Source organism: Phaethon aethereus (assembly GCF_964289735.1).
Source record: "Phaethon aethereus genome assembly, chromosome: 1".
Lineage (NCBI taxonomy): Eukaryota > Metazoa > Chordata > Aves > Phaethontiformes > Phaethontidae > Phaethon > Phaethon aethereus.
The window spans coordinates 203,518,746-203,537,741 of NC_138575.1; the positions used below are offsets into that span (position 1 = coordinate 203,518,746).

Here is an 18,996-nt window from a genome sequence, read left to right on the forward strand (position 1 = left end):
TCCAAAGACACCCGGCAAAAGTTAGAGTAACCTCAGAATTTGCCTTCCCTGACATTCATTATCCCTAATTTATACAGGCTTTTAGTGCATCCAGAGGCCTATTCTGCTAGCTTGTTATTTCATAGGTACAAGAATTTCTGTCTTTCTGTCTTGTTATGGCTCAGGCATCCCCTTTACACCAGGGCTGGGGCTCTGGCCCAAGCTCAGGATCCAGCAGTCTATCCAATTAAGGTAGCTCTGGAGTTGATAGAGGGACTGCAAGGTGAAGAGGATAGGATGTGAGTTAAAATCCATCCCATTGTCTACCCCAGTCTGCACTAAAAATCAAAAGACTTCTGTATTACAACTGCAAGTCTTTACTATGATGTGTTTCATTTTTACCCGTTTTATGGGTGTCACCTGCATTTCCTTATTTTGTCTACAGAAAAAACAGGAAAATGGTAGTATTGGAAGAGAATATTTTGTTTGAGATGAGCAGGAGGAGGAGCTGGTTAGGTTTCAGATTTGTGTTATTTTGTATGTATCACAATCAAGCCTTTCCTTCTCTTTACAGTTTTATTTTGAGTGGAAAAAGAATGAAAGCCATCTGAAAGATGTAAAATCTTGCCTGCAGTATTATTTTCCCAAGTAATAAACCACATTTTTTCACTGCATCTTCATAGCATAAAGCCTTTTTCATTAGAGGCATATCATAAGATTAGCAATAAAATCAAACAAGCTAAATAAATTAAGCTGTAGCCTGCATATCAATCAAACACCCAACCCCCTCGTAGGATTGTTCTGACTGCAAGGAAGCTTTTCCTTATGCGCTGTCTCGAGGTTTTTAATTTACGTCCAGACAGAACCACTTGAAAGGAGCTCTACGACTTTTCAATGGCAATTATAAAAACTACATTTCACATGTTGTGTGATTAATGGGGCTATTACTTTGGCTGAGTTCACTCTGGTTTAACGCATCAGGGTTTTCCCCTCTGTGGTTTGTCTGGTAAAATGACAACTAGTTTGTGCAAAATGGCATTGATCATCTGTTTCAAATTACCAACTGGGGCAGAAAGAAGGGCCTTGGGTTTCCCAGCTCCCTAAGTACACTTGCTGATTTTTCTGGGACAGTCACATTTATACTGACAAATGGCCTCATAAAGCCCATAGAGGACAACATTTGCAATTGAGAGATGAGCAGTCTGCCTCCTGAAACTGCGCTTACTAGCTCTTCCCTTTTCCTTGCTTCCCCTTCACAGCAACAAACCCTTTCATATATATATATTTAAAAGGAAAAGTAAATACCCTTTCTTGTGCTCCTCAGCTGTATTTATTTGCTCCTGGCTGCTTGCCTTGAGGCATCAGAGATGTCTCCAAAGCCTATTTATTTTCCTTCTGCCCCCTGCTAGCTAACTTAACAGCAGTGCTGATATGGGCCAGAAAGCTCTGTCAGTCAGAGCGCAAACTGCGAAGGCTTTATTGGGTATATCAGCATTACACTGGGTGTGTGCAGCAAGTAGAAAGGGTCTCAAGACCTTTGGAGACACTGGGTGAAGGTCCAGACAATGCAGGATAGTAGGCAAATCTGTTTAAAAGGATGTAGGAATTAGTTTTAGAGAAAACTTTTGGATTTTAATTATCCCGATTTAGCAGTGTCACTGGAAAGGGATTTAAGGTATAATAGATGACTTTTCATACAGTGTATTTATCCACTTACTGTTACCTTTTGTCCTGAGAGTGGTTTATATTAAATGTCATTCTTTTTATTTCTATTGTCTCACCATCATATTTGAAATAATGTACTATTCTCCTTCTTCAATTAAATTGCAACATTGACTTGTATATTTATGCTAAAGGCAATATTTATAATTTGCTTTCAAATCAGCGGTTTTACACAGCTTTTCCCAAGGATGTTCATGTTCTCCAATCCTTTGGAAATTGTCTTTTATGTAAATTTATCCTCTTCACTGTAAATTTTAGAAGAGGTCTCAGCAATCTTAAAGCCCCATCCAGTGCTCCCAAGCCCTTCCACAAAAACAGGCTGCACAAAAGAGCCAACAGCAGCCCTGCGGGGAGATTTTGGGGCAGCGTTGAGGGCCAGGAGCCCCTTGGGTGCCATCCTTGCCTTGGCACCATCAGCACGGGCTTAGGTCTCCGGCGAAGGTGCTCTTGCCCTGCTCTCCAGTGCAGGGCACGGGATGCTGCCGGCTGGCGAGCCTGAACTTCTCCTGCTTGCAAGGGACGTAGAGAAGCTGGGAAGATGGTGGAGCAGGGGTCTCAAGAGTGAAGCTGGGCATGCCTGTGTGCCAGAGCCTGATGTGATTACCTTGATACTCAGGATGGAGCTGAAAGGTCACCTTAGCCCAAATGAACTGCCCGCTGTACGCCACAGGCTCTGCCGCAGGCCACCACTGCATGCTGCTTATCCGTAATCCCTTTGAGGGATCAGACTTCTCTCTCCTCGGGGCTGGCTGCAGCTCAGCGCCTGTGGGGAGAGGTGGGGCACAGACGCGCTGGGTGCCAGGAGCAGCACCCGGGGCCAGAGGTCCCCTCCATGCTGGTGGCTGCCTCATTTCCAGCCTCCTGGGAGCGGGGAGGCATGCAGGCCAGGGACCGACTCAGCCACGTGGCGTGGGGGCTGCCATGGCTAGTGTGTTGGTCTGGCCTTAAAAGCAATCCTGAGTCATGGCAGGCTGTGACCTCCATCCTTCTGCCTCCAGGAGCAGTGAAAGAACTGGGGCAAATCTCCCCCTTTTCCTCTAGAAATGACGGGCTCCAGCCCCGCTCGCTGCACAGAGCTGGACCCTGGTCACACAAGCCACATGGCACGTGACAGACACAATTCAGAAGCTTTGCTGGTGGCAAATTTTGGCACTGCAAAAGTAAAAGGGGTTACTTTGATCCTGCTGGCAAGGTGCAGTTTATCCTGATGTTGTGGAAACCTAACACAAACCTGTTAATGTCTGGCAAACTTATTCTTAATTTTGGTTTTAAAGGGCTCTGAAAAAGACTACAAGCTGTGGGTGATTTCAGGAAGAGAAGATGCTCCTTACCCTCTTATTGGTAAGTTCGTGACATGGTTTTGTTTTTCAACATTCACTCAGTTTTTAGTGCTGAAGGAAGCAAGTCATACAGAGAAGACTGAAATGCAGTTTCCTCTTTTGTTTTTCCTGTTTTTTCTCTTACTTCCCTGTCATGCAAGTTTGCCTATTTGGGGAGCTAGTCATACGCTGGTCCTTTGTTTTGAAGAGCAATTGTGTCTGCTTGTGTCACTAAGAGGTTGAAAAAGTTCATTTCTTTCTGCCCCAATTTTGTTGCATGAGCTTCAGTCTTTCTACAGAGTCAGCCTCTCCACTCAGTCACCTCCTCTCCTGGAGCCAGTCCAGCTCTACCATATTTTTTCCTACACTTCTATAGCATTTTTTACTCCCCTCCTCAGCAAAACTCAGCAGAGTTTTGAGAAATGTTCTGTTCTCCCACAACTCAAGTAAGTCAACTGATTTCCAGTCCTGTATTTCTCTTACTGGCTGACAGCTCCCCTCTGATTAGAAGCAAATTATTGCTTATTCACTTTCTAAAATGCTTTTCAAAACATTTCCTGTCCAGGAATCAACCCAAAGCTCAGAAGTGATTGGATGGAGTGATTTGATTTTGGCCCATGATTCACTGAGAACAAATCCCTTCCTGTTATTAAGAACCTTTGCCCGTAGAAGCCCGGCATTATTTGTGCTATATAAGAGTTCACAAGATGATTAGAACAAGAAAAATGGGTGGATTTTCTTTTTCTCCTGCAAATCTAGCCCCAGTAAATCTTAACATTCCTTCTTAAAGCAGCCTTAGCTATAAATGCTTTGCTGGAGTCAGACAACATTAATATTTATAAAATGTCTGATTTGTGCACCTTATAGACAGTGCAAACTGTTTTGTCTTTGAAACATACCAGACTTTGCCTTTCTGACTATTACGTGTGGCTTCTTCAGATAAAATCACAGCCACGTTTTTAAATGTAGAACCAGAGAATTCAGAAATGGGACTTTTCTGGTTGACTGACTCTCTCTCACTGCAAATTCAGGTTACAATCATTGGAAAAGAAGAATCTGATATTAAACTGATGCTGTTCTTGATATTTATACAAAGGTTTATCAGATAAGACCTGCTTTTGTCATAGGTAGACATCAGAAGCAGCATTCGACTCTGCTTCGGCTTCACACTACCTATAATCTCAAATAATGTCTCTTCCACTATCAGTGTTCAAGTCTAAGTGCAAGTTAACTAAAACCTCTTAACATTGCACCCATATTTAATATATTTCAACTGCCAGGTCTTTAGACAAGTCCAAAAAATATCTTTCTGGTGGCATTTTTGAAAGCTCTTCAAGAATTGAATTGCCTCTGTGTAGTCCCCAAAGATGCTGGTTAATGCCGAGCGTAGCTCATTTGCATTAGCCCTGTGATTAACATTTCCTTCCTGTTTCAGCCTCAGACAGGAACCGTAATTGTGTCTCGTTTGACTGAGCTGATGGCTGTTGCATGGAGAGGGAGGGAAGATCACTTTCACAATGGATTTTTGAGTTTTGCATGCTCAGCAAAAATTTGACAGATGACTGCTCCCAAAATCTCATTTATTGCTGGAACCATATGAGCAACCAGTACCTAAACTTTCAGTGTCTCAATTAAAGCAGTAGAAAGAATAAACACTGAATTCAGAAATAGTCACTTGTATTTTTTCTGATGGGCTTTTATGTGATACAGCCGTAATAGGTCTGATTTTACTTTTATGTCTGTTTAACTACATTGAACACAGTAACTCCATATCTGCCAGTGTATGATTTATGCCAGTGTAAATATGCAGAAAAGCGTCAAGTCTGAGATTACTGAGAGAGAAATTGCTGCGGGCCAGCACGCAAAATCTGCTTTTCCTCCAAGGCAGATGGAGTTTTGCAAGTTTCCAGTCAATCCAACACAGATTATTATGACTTATCTTTGAACAGGACATGAATATCCCTTCGGAATTAAAATGAGCCACATTCGCGACGCTATGCCCCATGGATCAAAGCACTGCGCCTGCCCCAGGGAGCTTCAGGGGTCCTTCCTGACGGAGCAGCTGCCCCAGGAGCTGCAGTGCCAGTTTGTGCTGAAGCCAAGCCGCCTGGCTGCGTGCCAGCAGCTGAACGGTACGTCGCCCCACTCGCCCCGGCATCGTCCGCCCACAGCCCGGCTCCCTCCCTGGCTCTGCTACAGAAAGCAAACGTGCTAGGATGGAGGGGGTGGTGGAAGGCGAAGAGGAGCGCGCAGGTGTACCTTCCAGCTGCAGGGGGGATTGGGCAATGGAGCTTTTTCTGATTTGAGTGTGCTGTTCTATGTGTGTCATCTTTGTAAGTCACATTTTGACAAGCTGCCTGTCAAATGATTGTTCTAAAACCAGCAAAAGAAAGACAAGATCTCTCCCCTGCAATTTTTTGTACGTCTATTAGCTGAGCTTCTCTCTGCAGCCCTTGCCGTGCTCTGTAGCAAGGCAGGCTGGTTTTACGGTTCAGGAGTCAAGGCTTGACTTCGGCACAGAATTCGCATGCTACGTTTGGCAGCATCCTTTATCTCAACAAGGTACTTAGGAGTACACACCAGCCTCACTGGGACCCTCACGTGACAAAGCCTAGACATGTACCTAGATGAAGGGAGCCAATACGACTTCTTTATTTCAGTTCTCTTTGAGTAAAATGAAGACAGTATTATTTTCTTCTGCCTTTGGGCTTGATGCTGCAAAAATATGAGGACCTGGTCTCTTTTTTGCACTCCATTGTCAATGATACCACGACTGCTCACTGCTCACGAGTAGAACAAATGAGGAGATCTTCACAGGACTGGGGCATTAGACTAAAAATTCTGTAGGGCAAGGATGCATCCCATGGTGTGTTTTTATTGTACTTGACACACTGGAATCCCACGGTGTGTTTTTATTGTGCTTAACACACTGGCATACTCAGCTCAGTTAGGAGCTCTGCCTTACTTCACCGTTGATGACCATATAATAATAAAAATCAAATGCATATTGTTATCCTGTGCACTGCCCAAAAGCTAAGATCTCACACGATATATGAGTAGAATCCATTTGTAATGTTTTTAGAGATTAAATGTAGTGAGGCTATACCAGTGTCTATTACAAATTATTCTGGAAATTGATTGCATTTTATATAGATTAATTTCCTTTCCATATGCCTTCATTCTCCCCCCCCCCTTCCCAGTAATTTCTATCGTATATTACTTCATGGCATATTTTAAGAATGAGGCAATCTAGCAAAGGGGTGTAATTAGGTTTACAGGCCCCGCTTGGCAGCTGACGTTGACTGGCAAGAGAAAATAGAAATGCAAATCAGGCCTGTAAAGTTCTAATGCAGATGTGTTGTCAGCGGTGCTGTGCAAGCCGCAGGAGGGGAGGCGAGGCCGGCTTTGGGGCAGCAGAAGCCTGGGGCAGCCTGCGAGTCATGCACAGGGGCTGCGCTAAGTGGGAGAAAGAGGTTTTTAGTCCATTCACCTTTCCTACTTTCATCAGACAAAATCTTTTAAAGTGATGTATAGGTCTGGCTGCTTGCAAACCAGATTATCTTGCATAGAGTGCTGTTCGTTGTGTTCTTCCTAACTCCTTCTCACTTATTTCCATTTTGGAAAATGGTGAAGGGTACCTGTGTGCAAGCCAAGGCTATGATCTGGCTTCGGGCTCATCTTCAGATCAGCAAGCGAAAATCTGTGTTGTTGTTAGGAAATTACTAGGCACGCCATCACATACAAGGCAAATTTACAGGGAGCGCAGTCCGTAGCCACATTTCACTGCCATACATGCTGTGCTGTCCTCCCTCCCATCACTTCCCTGCACCGATGCCGCTGTGCTGGACACGCTGTCCCTTCTGGAGGCAGCAAGGGGTGCTGCATGCACCATGGTTAGGCAGCATTGTAGGTGTTGACAGGCAGACAGGACTGACAACTGACCGTCATGTCAAATAAGTAGCTGTGTGGACACCAACTGTGGTGGTGTAGTTGCATCAGCTGTCCTGGCAGGATGGTTAAAAAAAGTACAGAAGAATTTACTGTGTGGAAGAACTGGAGTGTTTCTGTTGCCTCTCCTGCAGCCTTTCAGCACGTAACAGGAATGGTCACCTACCAGTTAAACATAGCCATTAAGTAATGCTCATGAGCACATGTCTAAAAAGTATTGTAAATACTGATTTGCTTAAAGTTGAACTTGAAAGAACCGACTGCTGTCGGTGGCTAGTCTGTAATGCAAATTATTATTTAATCGTCTGTTAAAAGGAAGCAAAATTTCCACAAGTTGGTCTCAGTACAGAAAGGAGGTCTTTGAAAACTGTTTGACAGGGGTTTGATCAGAAAGGATGCTATGTTGTTAAAAAGATCTGAGGTTTTATTTAGAAGTTTCTGATTAGTTTGCACGAAGAGGAAATGCCACTTGCATGGCTGGGGCACTACCTATGAATAGAAATTCCCTGCATGTAAAATGTGAGCAGAATATGGCACAGATGGCTGCTGTGAGCTCTGAGCAAGATCTGCAACCAAAGAAGTATTGTTTTTTTCAGATTCTGGCCTAGAATAATCCACCAGAGCAAGGCCCTGATGTTTTTGTTTGGAAGTACTTCTGCAGAGCAATAATTGGCATCTGTCTTGGCTGAGAGGAGGCTGGGCTTCTCCTAGTGTTGTAACACTGCACAGGTTCAAGAAAAGAAAGTGTTCATCCTCCCCTTCTCATCTGCTCTTTTACCTTAAGACTTCTCACCCCCTTTAGAAAAGAGGATATGAAAAGGATGAGTTTTCCTGTTGTTCAGTGAATGTTATTTTTTTAAATGACATAGCATTTCATTGCCATACATCAGTTGCTGGTTTCTGCCCTGGTATGTTGAAGAACACTAATTACAATTTCCTTCCTGTCCCAGGAGAGAGCTGCAGTTAATCACAATTACCCCTTGCTCACATTGTTAGTTTGGGCCATGGCTTTTAAGAGTGGAGCAAACAGTGAGAGACTTAAGAAAAGTTCCTAATTTTAAGACTCATTTTTTCCACTTCTGCTATTCCTTCTTCTCCAAAATAGCATTTCTTCTTAATTTTTACTTCCACTGAGATCTCCAGGGTTGCCAGAAAAAAACTCCAATATGTATTTGCCATTGTGTGAATAGAACTCCGAGTGAAGCAAACCATATTCATGTGCTAATATCCAGCTCGTCTGAAAGAAAAATTGCCATTTTAAAAGTTATAGGTTAGTTATGTTCTCCCAAAACATGATGTGTCAAGTAAAGCCTTAGACACTGACAGCTTATATTTCATGAAGCTTTGAACTGCTTAAAATGTATACCCGCCTTATTATTTTTTATTAAAATAATTTTTCATCAGGCTTCCACATTCATATGTTCATATTTTGAGTTAACTGTAACTTTTCATCCTGTAAGCTAATGAAAAGACTTACACCCATTCCCAAAGGAAGCATGATCTAAAATGGAATGATGTATAACAAAAATTACTATTTGGGATAAAACCCAAGTATAGTAAAGTATAGGAGAGAAAAATCTGGTATTATACCACAGTCCTTACTTCTGCAAGTCTTGCTTCTACCCTCTGCCCTGCACAACAGCAGAAAGCAAAATGTTTGACCAGGTGGAAGAACCAGCTAATAGAAACGTGCACAGGGTAGGTAAGCTACTAAATCAAAGCTGTCTGGCTTTGAGAACATCTAGAAAAGGAAAAATACATCAGAATAAGTTTTTTCTGGTTATCACTTTCATCATAAACAGTCTCAACCCACCCTTAGCAGTAGCCCATGCTGTTAAAAAGCATTTACCCTGGCTGATGTTGAGAAAGGTCATATGAAAAAAAACCCTTTTTGTATCCCAATACCAGTATTTCCTTCTCTGTGCACTGCAAATGAGAGCTTCAGTTAGTGATACTCTTTAGGTATCTCATGAAATACATTAAAATAAATGAAGACAAACAGAGCCCATCACTGTGTTAGCAGCATGCTGAAATGCCATCTGGAAGGCGTTGATTAAAGGGCAGGCACCGTCCCTGGGCCATGGTCAGCAAAAGCCTGGAGCGAGGGCACTAATGATACACTTGCTTTGCGGAGAAGAGAGCAAAGGAGTGAGTTTTCCTGTCTGAAAATGGCTCACCGCATTAGTTGATTCTCTGGTGTTACTTGTGGGAAGAGCAGGTGCTCTCCCACATTGCCCCGGGGAACTAGGATGCCTCCGGACAGCAAGCCAAGGTGAGGGCAGTGGTGTTGATGTGTTGTTTTTTTCCAAAGAAGGTCTGTGGTTTTTCACCTGTGGATGGGAAATGAGTTATTTAGCACAGTCCAGCTCTGTGTGAAGTCATCAGGCTGAGTTTTACCATCCCACACAGGGTAAGTGCTGATGCTGTGGTCCAGCAGTGCAGTGCAGATCCTGGTGATCCTCTTAAGAGTGTGGGTAAGGCACCACATTCTCCACACACACACACACAAGCACAGGTATGTGCGTGGTGGATTAGGCTGAGCCGGATGCCAAGGAGTTGGTTGAGTTCATGACATTTTTTCCTTTGAAACCATAGCAACGACCACAAAACAAATATTGGAATTAGAATTGAAATGCATTTCTTCTAATAAACACCTTTCTCTTTTCCCAGACTTAAGCCAAAAGTCATTTAAAAGGAAAAGATCTATCATAAATTGGGCTTTTTGGCGTGGCCCAGGCACTCACTTGGACAATGCACCCCTCTCCTCAACATCTGCTGCTCCTGGGAAACTCTTTGGCCTCTTGCTAACAGCCATCTGTGAAGATGACAACCTGCCCAAACCCCTCTTGGTGAGTCCTAGGCTCAGGGCTGGCTCTTACAGTGGTGGAATTTCTTTGCGTAGTGAATGAGAACATGGGGACACTTTGTAATTGGGACGCTGAAATTACACAAGCAGAGAAACCAGAAGGAAACCTCATTTGTGGTTCTCAGCAAGAACCTCGGTTTTTAACATATGCTGTGGTCAGGCCTGGTTAATACCAAACAGCCTGAGAAATGTCTGTGATCTGCTGCTCTGGGCTATTTCTTCTTCATAGCCCATGCTATAAGGCTGGTTCCCTAATCCTCACTTACACAGTGTAAATAAATGCTACATTCACACATACTTTTTAAGCCACTCCCAACTGTGTAATATCTCCAGCTCCACGAATGTGGCATCTGCTGCCCCATATAGGCAGCCCATGCCTGCATACAGAGGCTGCCTGCCCTTACGGAGACAGTTTCAGAGCCGTTCTCGGAGGCATCCCAGGGCAGCCAAGCACTCTGGGTCCTCGTTTTTGATCTGACAGCACCACTGCAAAACCGGGTGGGAAGGCAGAGGCTGCAGAAGTGCCTTGGCATCTTTGCATCCTCTCCCGAGGGATTGCTCTCAAAATCAGTCCAGGAACATGAAAAAGATTGTCCTAGAAGCCCATTCCTAGGCATAAATAAGGCAGATGTGTGTGTGGTTTTTGGCCAGGACTGAGGACTGCCCTGTTGTACATGCAGCAATTGAAATGTTTAGAGAGTGGGAGTGAGCCCCGCAGGATTGGGCCCCTCATCCTAACAGCCCGACCTTTGGCTGGAACAACTTGCCAGAACCCCAGTCAAATCAGTGGGGTTGCACCAGTTTACAGGAAGAGGTGGTTTGTCTCCTAAGGTTGTGCTTGATGTGCTGCTTTATCACTGCCTGAACAGTGAATCATACCAGGGCTTTTCAGGTCTTTTAATAGTGTGGGTTTGTTATTTTCTTTTGAGGGAGCAGCGTGCATTTTTATAATTTAGGATATTTCAATACGCTCTCCAGAGATGGACTCTGTAAGAACTGGTCCCTCATTCTCTCTGTTTCAGACATGAGCCAATGCTGCATTTCAGAAATTTCTCCAAAACATAAAACATTAGTAAATTTTTATCTGAAAAAGCCCCAAAGTTACTAAACATAGAATGACATCTTGTTAGACTTTGTGCTTTGAATCTTAAACACTGTGTTTCTGCCACAAAATATAACTTACTTTTGTTTTCATGGAGAATCTCTGGAGAACGGAACACTGCATCTGAGGGACTGTGTGGGATATACCTGCAAGAGAAGGAAAGCATCAGGGATGAATGCTGCAGGCATGTTTGATATCTCTGCTTCAGAGCTTCAAACTTGCTTTCACATCTGGAGGGCTCTCTTTTAGCCATTGCTGCACTGAATTGTCTTAACACCATTGGCTTCATTGATGTAATTTTGGCTGGGTTTACTATTTTAAGAGGACCTTCCCAGTTTTATCTTGTATTTTATTCAAAATATATTTTCAAAGTGTTTGTTCATGCGCTAAGATCCTGTGCTGTGGGACTCAGCCTGTTTTGACAGCAGAGCTCTAAATCCCTCCAAGGAAAGTGGAAATGCTGACAGGAGCCCTGCTGCCATGAAGGTGCTCCTCTAAGCGTCTGCACTTACATGAATGGTTGACTTTCAACTTCTGCAAGAGTGGGAAAGAAATGCTAAAGAAGAAAAGTAAAAATAATAGTTTCCATTAGACTTATTTGCATTGCTGTGTGTCGGGAAGACCTACCTTACAGCCCAGACCGGGAAAGTCACCAAACCCCACTGCTTAGCCATTACTGTTACGGTAACTCCGTTTAACGATGACGGACTCTCCCCCAGTGTCCCTTGTCTTGCCATTTCTTGTGATAACTCAGTCCTCAGATCGCTGTGTGCATGCACATAATCCCAGAGCCTGTCTGCACGCCTTTCCCCCTCGGAAGAGACAAACATGACAAATTCCACATCACTTGGAGCAGGCCTGGGGAGAGGTGACCAGCATGTCTGAGAGATGACCCACAGGAGACAGCAGAGAATTAAGCAGCTGGAAAATATCATGTACATATTACCTCAGGAGAGGTCTCCGATTTCAGCATTTCCTTTTCTGCTCGTTTTCCTCACTTACTTAGCAGAAGAAAACAGGCCCTCTTGTTATTTTAAAAGCTAGGCAAGAATCTGCTTGTTTTCACTTTCCTTTTAAATACCTCATATAGTGAGCTGCCTGCCTATTTAGTCTTTTCAGCCTTTTCCTCCTCCTTTGAAGGAGCCAGAAGCCAAGCTTTAGCCTCCTCTGGGTGACCTCCCAGGGGGGAGAACCTTGCCCCAGAGGTGGTCCCACTAACAGCCCTGAGCTGCTTGCGGAGTGCGATACCACTCACCGGAAGCAAAAAGAGTAAAAATCCTACTCTGATCTGCTGTAGAAGTGCAGATAGATATTAACAAAACAAAGCACTTTCCAGTTTAGATTTAAATCTCTTTTTTTTCAGACATCAGGCATGGAACAGAAGCCTTCGTCTCTGGCCGGTGGTAGTACTGAACACACTGCTGAGTAGTGAGGGTTTCGTATCTTCCTGCAGAGTGGTGTCTGGCTGAGGCCACTGCCAGATGCAGATCTTTGGATTAGGTAGACCGCTCTCCTCCCATACCACAGTGTTTATATATTTAAGTGACTTGGCTAAAACTTGCACAGATCCTGGAAGATCATGCAGGTGGTTAGTGCTCAACAACAGTAGCACGGTATGTTTGGGGCGATGTTTTCCAAAATCAGTGCCCCAGACCATAGCTTTGCTGCGCAGTTTGGCACGGCTTGGAGGGTGAGCCGTGACTTGTGTTTGATTTGTGAGCTTTTTTAGGACTCAGAGGTTTTCACCTGTGGCAAAAGTGGCAAAACTATATTTTAATGGCACTAGACAATATAATATATTCCTGAGAAAGCCTCTCTGCCTTTTAATTTTGCTTAGGACATGCTTTCCCTCCTTTACCAAGAGGGCCCTTCCACCGAGGGTATTTTCAGACGCTCTGGAAGTGCAAAAACCTGCAAAGAGCTCAAGGAGAAGCTTGATTCGGGCGCTGAAGTGGACCTAGCCTGCGAATCCATATTTGTGACAGCGTCTTTGTTTAAGGTATGTGAAGAGCATTCCTTTCCCCGTTTTTGAGTGAGAGAGTGCAGTGCAGATCCTGGGCACAAACAAATAGGACTTTTCCCCAGGGGCAGGCCCAACAAGGACTTGGTGGGCTGAATTAAGAAGGATGGGCTAGCCCATTAAAATAATGAGACTCTCTAAAGGAGGCTACCACTGAATTAGGATGGGGAAGAGGACTAGCCAGCTTGTTTTGCTGCCAGAATTCCTGAGGTCTCAGTTACAACCTGGTCCTGTACCTTTCTTTATCACTACTTAAAGTCAATGAAATACTAGAAAGGCAGGTTGGCAGACTTGTTTCCTTACTCGTCAGTAATGATCTACACTGCAGAACTTTGCAATCATATAGTGTTGCCCAAAATATTTGGATTAATTTTCCCATGGAGTATCTTTTCTTACAGACTTTTACACTAAAAACAGTGTTGCTTGTGCAAAAAGCATCCCAGGGCTTCAGTAAATTTTCAGCTACACGGAGAATCAACATATTTCTTGTCACATTTTATGTGGGAATCACATTCATGATTTTTTAGTTCAGTAATAGCAGATGAAGCATCCAAATACCTCTATTTTGACAGGAAAGGGTGAGCAAAGGGCAGGAAAATATTAACTTTAAGCATAATCCAAAGTACTTCCTTATCGCAGATGATTTTCTGCTGGTTTTGGTTGCTGTGTGGAACAAGATGCTTGTCAGCTGGTGCTGTCCCACTGATACATCCTCTTGTATCTGCATTTCTTATTCCTACTCCCTCCCACACTCCAGAACAGCTGTTCATGTGTTTTGTTCCTCTTTTCTGTTGATAAGGATTTTCTTCGCAACATCCCAGGCAGCATTTTGTCATCCCAGCTCTGTGATAAATGGATCTCTGTGATGGATCAAGGAAATAATGAAGAGAAGATAAAAAGCATACAAAGGTAGAGTTACTTCTATTCTTTGCATTCTTTTCCTATATACTTATATCGCAGAATGCAGAATCCCAAATATTCAGCTTACAACTTACGATCAATTAAAAAAAAAAATAGATGCTAAAAATATCTTTGTATATGACAGAGCATTCAAACTTACATATATACTTAAGCGATTGCCTGTATAGGACAATTTTCTGCCTCTCTTTTGTCCTGCTTTTCTGCCTTTTGTGGGTACCAGCAAATAAATAAAATATCCTTTCATTAAAAAAATACATTTATACTATTTATAAAGATGCTGTCCGAGACGTGGATTTCTGACTAATACCAAATCCAAAATCATCGCAGGGAACTTCGGGGTCCTGGGTGAAAGGATAGCTGAAATCAGTTCCTCATGTATTCCCGCTCATTCATCTTAAATTTTAGCGACCACTGTGAAGCCAAGATGGAATTGCGAATGAAATACTGGAGCGTAGTGACAAGGGAAGCCTCCACCCTTGCAGGTGATATAAAACAGAAAGTGTGCAAAGTTTATGTCATGGGAAACAGAGCTTTGTACACTAGCTGACCTCATGCGTGCTTACGTACATAGCTACTTCTGGCAACTAGATGGCATGGAGAGACCACTGAGCTGTTTGGTTGAGTGGATAGTGAATTATCAGGCAACTTATGTGAAATACAGTTTCATGTCATACATTGTACTTGGTTCATTAGTTTGACAGAATGTAATTTTAATTATCTGTTAGGGTGTTTTCTGTCCTCCCAGAAAACTGTTCAGAGGTGTGTCACAGTGAGGGAAAGAAGCTGAGCCACACCACCTCTTTGACACACTCCCTGGTTTAATTAGTGGACCATGTTACCCTGCTTCTGTATTTTCGTTATCTTGACTTGTGTGTATCTATGGAAAATGTTATCTTCAAGGTTTTTCTTTTGTCCAGTCACTAACTTGAAGAATTACATTTGTGTATGTTTTCAGGTTAATAGAGCAGCTCCCCAGAGCTAATGTTGTTCTTTTACGATACATCTTTGGAGTACTGCATGGTATAGAAATGCGATCTGAAGAGAACCAGATGAATGCATTTAATCTGGCTATCTGCATTGCACCTAGCCTGCTCTGGCCCCCTGCTTCCTCCACTCCTGATATAGAAAGTGAATTTACAAAAAAGGTAAGAGACACTGCAATCTAGCAAAAAACCAAACCAACTTTCATCCTGTTCAACCAGGCTGTTGGTTACAAATGTGAAAAGTCAGTACCTCTTCAGATCAGGGCTTGTTCTCTTATCGGGGCTCCAGAAATGTGCATCGATCCGTTCTCATAGCCTGCCTGGAAGAAGGGGAGAGAGATTGTAAAGCAATGCCCAGTGTATTAGCAAAGCTTTTCTGGAGATCAAAAAGGTTGTGGTGACCTTGGAACAAAACAGAGTAGAACTAGAAAAGTTATATACAAGGATGCATACTGAGACATTTTAGCTGGGCCTGGCTGTTTTCCTCAGGCCCAGGAGATCAGGAGAGAAGTTTCTGGCTGTCAGGGGGCACATCACAGACGGGCAGTTTGCTCCTGTTCCTCATCTGTGTGGTAAGTTTGCCTTCAGTGAAATAATGGAAGATCTGACAGGACATCTCTCTCCCATTGCTCTGTTGCAGATTTCTAGTCTGGTACAGTTCCTCACTGAGAATTGCTGCAGGATTTTTGGAGAGGAAATTACCTCCCTCTTTGGAGAAATACTGATGACATGCAAGAGAGAGAACGGCTCAGGTAATATAGATGATGTTTTGACCCTGTTTGTTAGACAGCTAAATTCAGCCAGGCAAAAGATCAGTATATTTCATGGAAGAATGCTGTTCCTTCTTCATGTAGTGTTCCCAGATACGGCTGTTCTCTTTCCTTTGCCCAAAGTATTGGTGATAATCGCTGATTCAAATTATAATAGATCTGGACTGTACCACAAAATGCTTTCCCAAAGAATCCCTTGCTCTTATTCCAGTCATCTGAGCCACTATGTTAAAAAAAGGGGAGATGGGAAACAAAGAAAAAGAGAGAAAAATATCTGGAAAAGGTTTAATCTCAAGTCTAGAATTTTTTCCCCAGCCTATGTTTTCCCAGAATATCGGGAAGTCAGTGATCAAAAATGGTTACAATACAGCTGTCACACCATTATATTAGGTTGAAAGCATCTATTCTTCATTATCGAAAGAGAATGCTCTCCGGAGTTTCAATAGGACATGCAGATTTTGCTCCTAGCACAGAAAAATCATGGAACTGGTGACTGAAAATGTCTGACAGGCTAGTTGGCAGAGCATTCCAGAATATCATTAATGCTCTTTTTCTCTCCATCCCTGTAATAGTGTTTATTTTGACTATAGTTTTGGGTGTATCCTTAAAATGTTCCTAAAGCAGTAAAATAAATTGTGGCACAGCTGGCCTATACTGAAAGTGGTATGGCACTAACTCTGGCACGCCAGACTGACTCAGTGTGTCCACCCCAAACTCCTCATGCTCTGCCTGCAGCAAAATTTTTTTAAATTCAGTGAAATTTGGCCTGCCCTCTCCCCGAGAGTGAAAGCACATGGGATCTGCTGTGCTGGGATGTGCAGGGTCTGAGAGCTCAGGCTCACGATGGGTTGTGGCAGCTGAGCAAGTTTTCAGGCGCGCACTGAGGCATGGTGACTGCCCAGGCGTGAGCTCTGTCTGCTGCAAATGAGAGATAAGTCAGCTTAGCGTAGCCCAGAGCAAAAGAGATTTAATGTAATTCCACTTATTGCATATACAGAACAGGGAGCAGGTGTGCACCTCTCAGTGGAAATGAGGTGACTGTTTAAACTGAGACTAGAACTTTCTTCGTAGTGTTGCTTTTAAAAATACTGTAATTTCTGGAAGACCATGACAGTACGAAGTATGTCCTATTTTCTTCATTTGCCTAAAAGAAGGAAAGAAAGGTTAAAATTATGTTTTCAATACTCAATAATAAAAAGAAACATTCAATAAATTACTGATGTAATAGTCTATGTATAAATTATTGTTTACAGCTGGATTACCTACTACTAAGGTTCCCCACTTAAAAAAGAAAACCCAAGCCACGAAAAACCCCTCACCCTTATTTGTGCCTTATCCTATGCTTCTTGACTGAACTGCAACTTAGCACAGTTTTTCCATTTCAAAATTAGACAGTAATTTTTTCTGAAACTATTGGCATTTATGCTTGAAGAATCTTTAAAGGGTGAATGCTCCTGAAAGAAAAGGATACTTGCCAAAAAAAAAAAAAATGCTGCTGCTTGTCAGCAGGGTGGTTTAGTCACTGATGTGTTAACACTTGGTTTGTCCTTGCAGATGCTGCCTCCCTCCATCTGAATGACTCTTCCTACGACAGCCTGGAAAATGAGGTGAATGATGAAGCTGACTCCTCTTCCAGTGACTGGATTAAAAACCGAGATCAGGATAACAGGAGCAGGGAGTCTGTCTTCACTCTGAGTGACGGTGATTCGGAGCAGACAGAGGTGGATGAAATCCAAAGTAAAACCAAATCGAAACAGTTGACAATTTCTGTTGATGTACACTGTAAGTTTTCATCACAAGAAAACTCGGAGAACAAGCCTGTGTGCTCCAATGCACTGGGCTTTTCTTCAGCAGCTACCTCAGGCACTCTCAAAACCTTGAGGAGACACAGGCGCTCCTCAGAGCCGGCAATTGGCCTCCTTGCCCCCAGCTTCGCCCGCATTGGCGACGGTCATGAGAAGGCAACACGCAAAGCCAGCTGTGATGCTGTCCTGTCTCATGAAGACGAAGACTACCTCCATCAGCTTCGTTCATTGCAGATGGAGGGGCAAAAGCTTATCAATCAGAGCTTGATTATAGGGATTAATGTTGGTAGAAGTGACAACACAAACCAAAACATTGAAAAGAAAGACTTGTCCCACTGCCTCCTATCTCCAATGCCAGAGGGATTAAATATTTGCTCAGGATTTAGCTCTTCTAGCCTGTCTTCTCCTGGGACATCTCCATCTGTGTCGTCAATGAGCTCTCTGGACAGTGCGTTCTCTCAGTTTTCAGACCATTCTGTGTTTACCCCAACTGAAACCTCCTCCCCTTTTGATAGCACTTTTCAGTCGCTAAAGAAACACAAAGACACTGCCGCTGAAGCGGATGATGACTATTTGGTTACACCCACCAAGGTGCCACCCTGTCCACAACCTACCCACACTTTGGCTGAGGGGGGCTTGGTGGAGCCCAAGAGCAGGCCATTGTCCCTGAAACCTACTGGTGGAGTCGACGGCTATGTGATTAAGCCTGACATTCAGCCGTTACCTCTGAAAGTCACAGGAAGAGACAGACTTCATGATCCAAGATCAAAGAGGAGGTCTAGAAGAGCATTACAGCAATCCAAAGTTTGAAGAGACTGACCGAAGCTTTTTGCGGAGGAATCTTGATACTTAAAATAAACACCATAAAGAAAATGCCTTTGCTGTTAATGTGTGTTCATTTTAAGTTTGATATGCAGGTTGTTCAAATTTGATTGAGCAGTCCCCAGATTCACAGGTTTTCTTTTTTTAGGAAACTGTCTGAGTAACGTTCCCACATAAAGCTTTGCAAGATCATTGTAAGAATAATAAAAATTGCGAAAACTAAGCAAACAGAAACCTTCCGAAAACTTGGACAGGTCCCAGGAGGTGACTTAGAGAAGCGCCCTGTTCTCTGAGCCTGCCAGGGCAGTGGGCTGCCTGCTGGGCCTCTCCCCTTGACCAGTTGTGTGTTGAGCCTTGCGGATGTGAGTCCCAGTCCCTTGTGATTTTGATGTAGCGTGCAAAGTCAGCATAGATTCCATAACTGTGGTATTATACTACTGTTCTGAAACCGATAGGTATTACCTTCATTGTCCTCCAAGGAGTAAGTGTATTGTTTTCTGTATGTTTATAAGGTATGTTCAATAGGTGTAGTTATTTCTTTCACACTGCAAAAGAAAGAAAAGAATAAACTCAAAAATATGTAAAGAGAAATGCTGAAGCTTGTAACTAACACCTCGCAAGTCTGTGTGTTTCATTTATTGTGCTTCGTTGGCTGTTCTGTTCGTGTTTAAGTTGTGAATAGTTTCTTAACATTGCTGTAAATGGCATTATGTATTATTGCAAGCAGAACACATGTAAT

At 43.2% G+C, this 18,996-nt stretch overlaps 1 protein-coding gene across 1 annotated transcript in view; it reads left to right on the forward strand.

Annotated features, from left to right (window-relative positions):
* Positions 1-18,245, forward strand: part of ARHGAP20 (Rho GTPase activating protein 20) — a gene marked incomplete at its 3' end in the record, with an annotated part of 62,199 nt that extends 43,954 nt beyond the window's left edge. Inside the window, exons 8-15 of the mRNA XM_082004251.1 lie at positions 2,976-3,042; positions 4,970-5,152; positions 9,639-9,817; positions 12,774-12,935; positions 13,756-13,865; positions 14,833-15,022; positions 15,501-15,612; positions 17,185-18,245. Coding sequence (XP_081860377.1) covers positions 2,976-3,042; positions 4,970-5,152; positions 9,639-9,817; positions 12,774-12,935; positions 13,756-13,865; positions 14,833-15,022; positions 15,501-15,612; positions 17,185-18,245 — 2,064 coding nt within the window. The remainder of the gene's footprint in view (positions 1-2,975; positions 3,043-4,969; positions 5,153-9,638; positions 9,818-12,773; positions 12,936-13,755; positions 13,866-14,832; positions 15,023-15,500; positions 15,613-17,184) is intronic.
* Between the last annotated feature and the right edge of the window lie 751 nt (positions 18,246-18,996).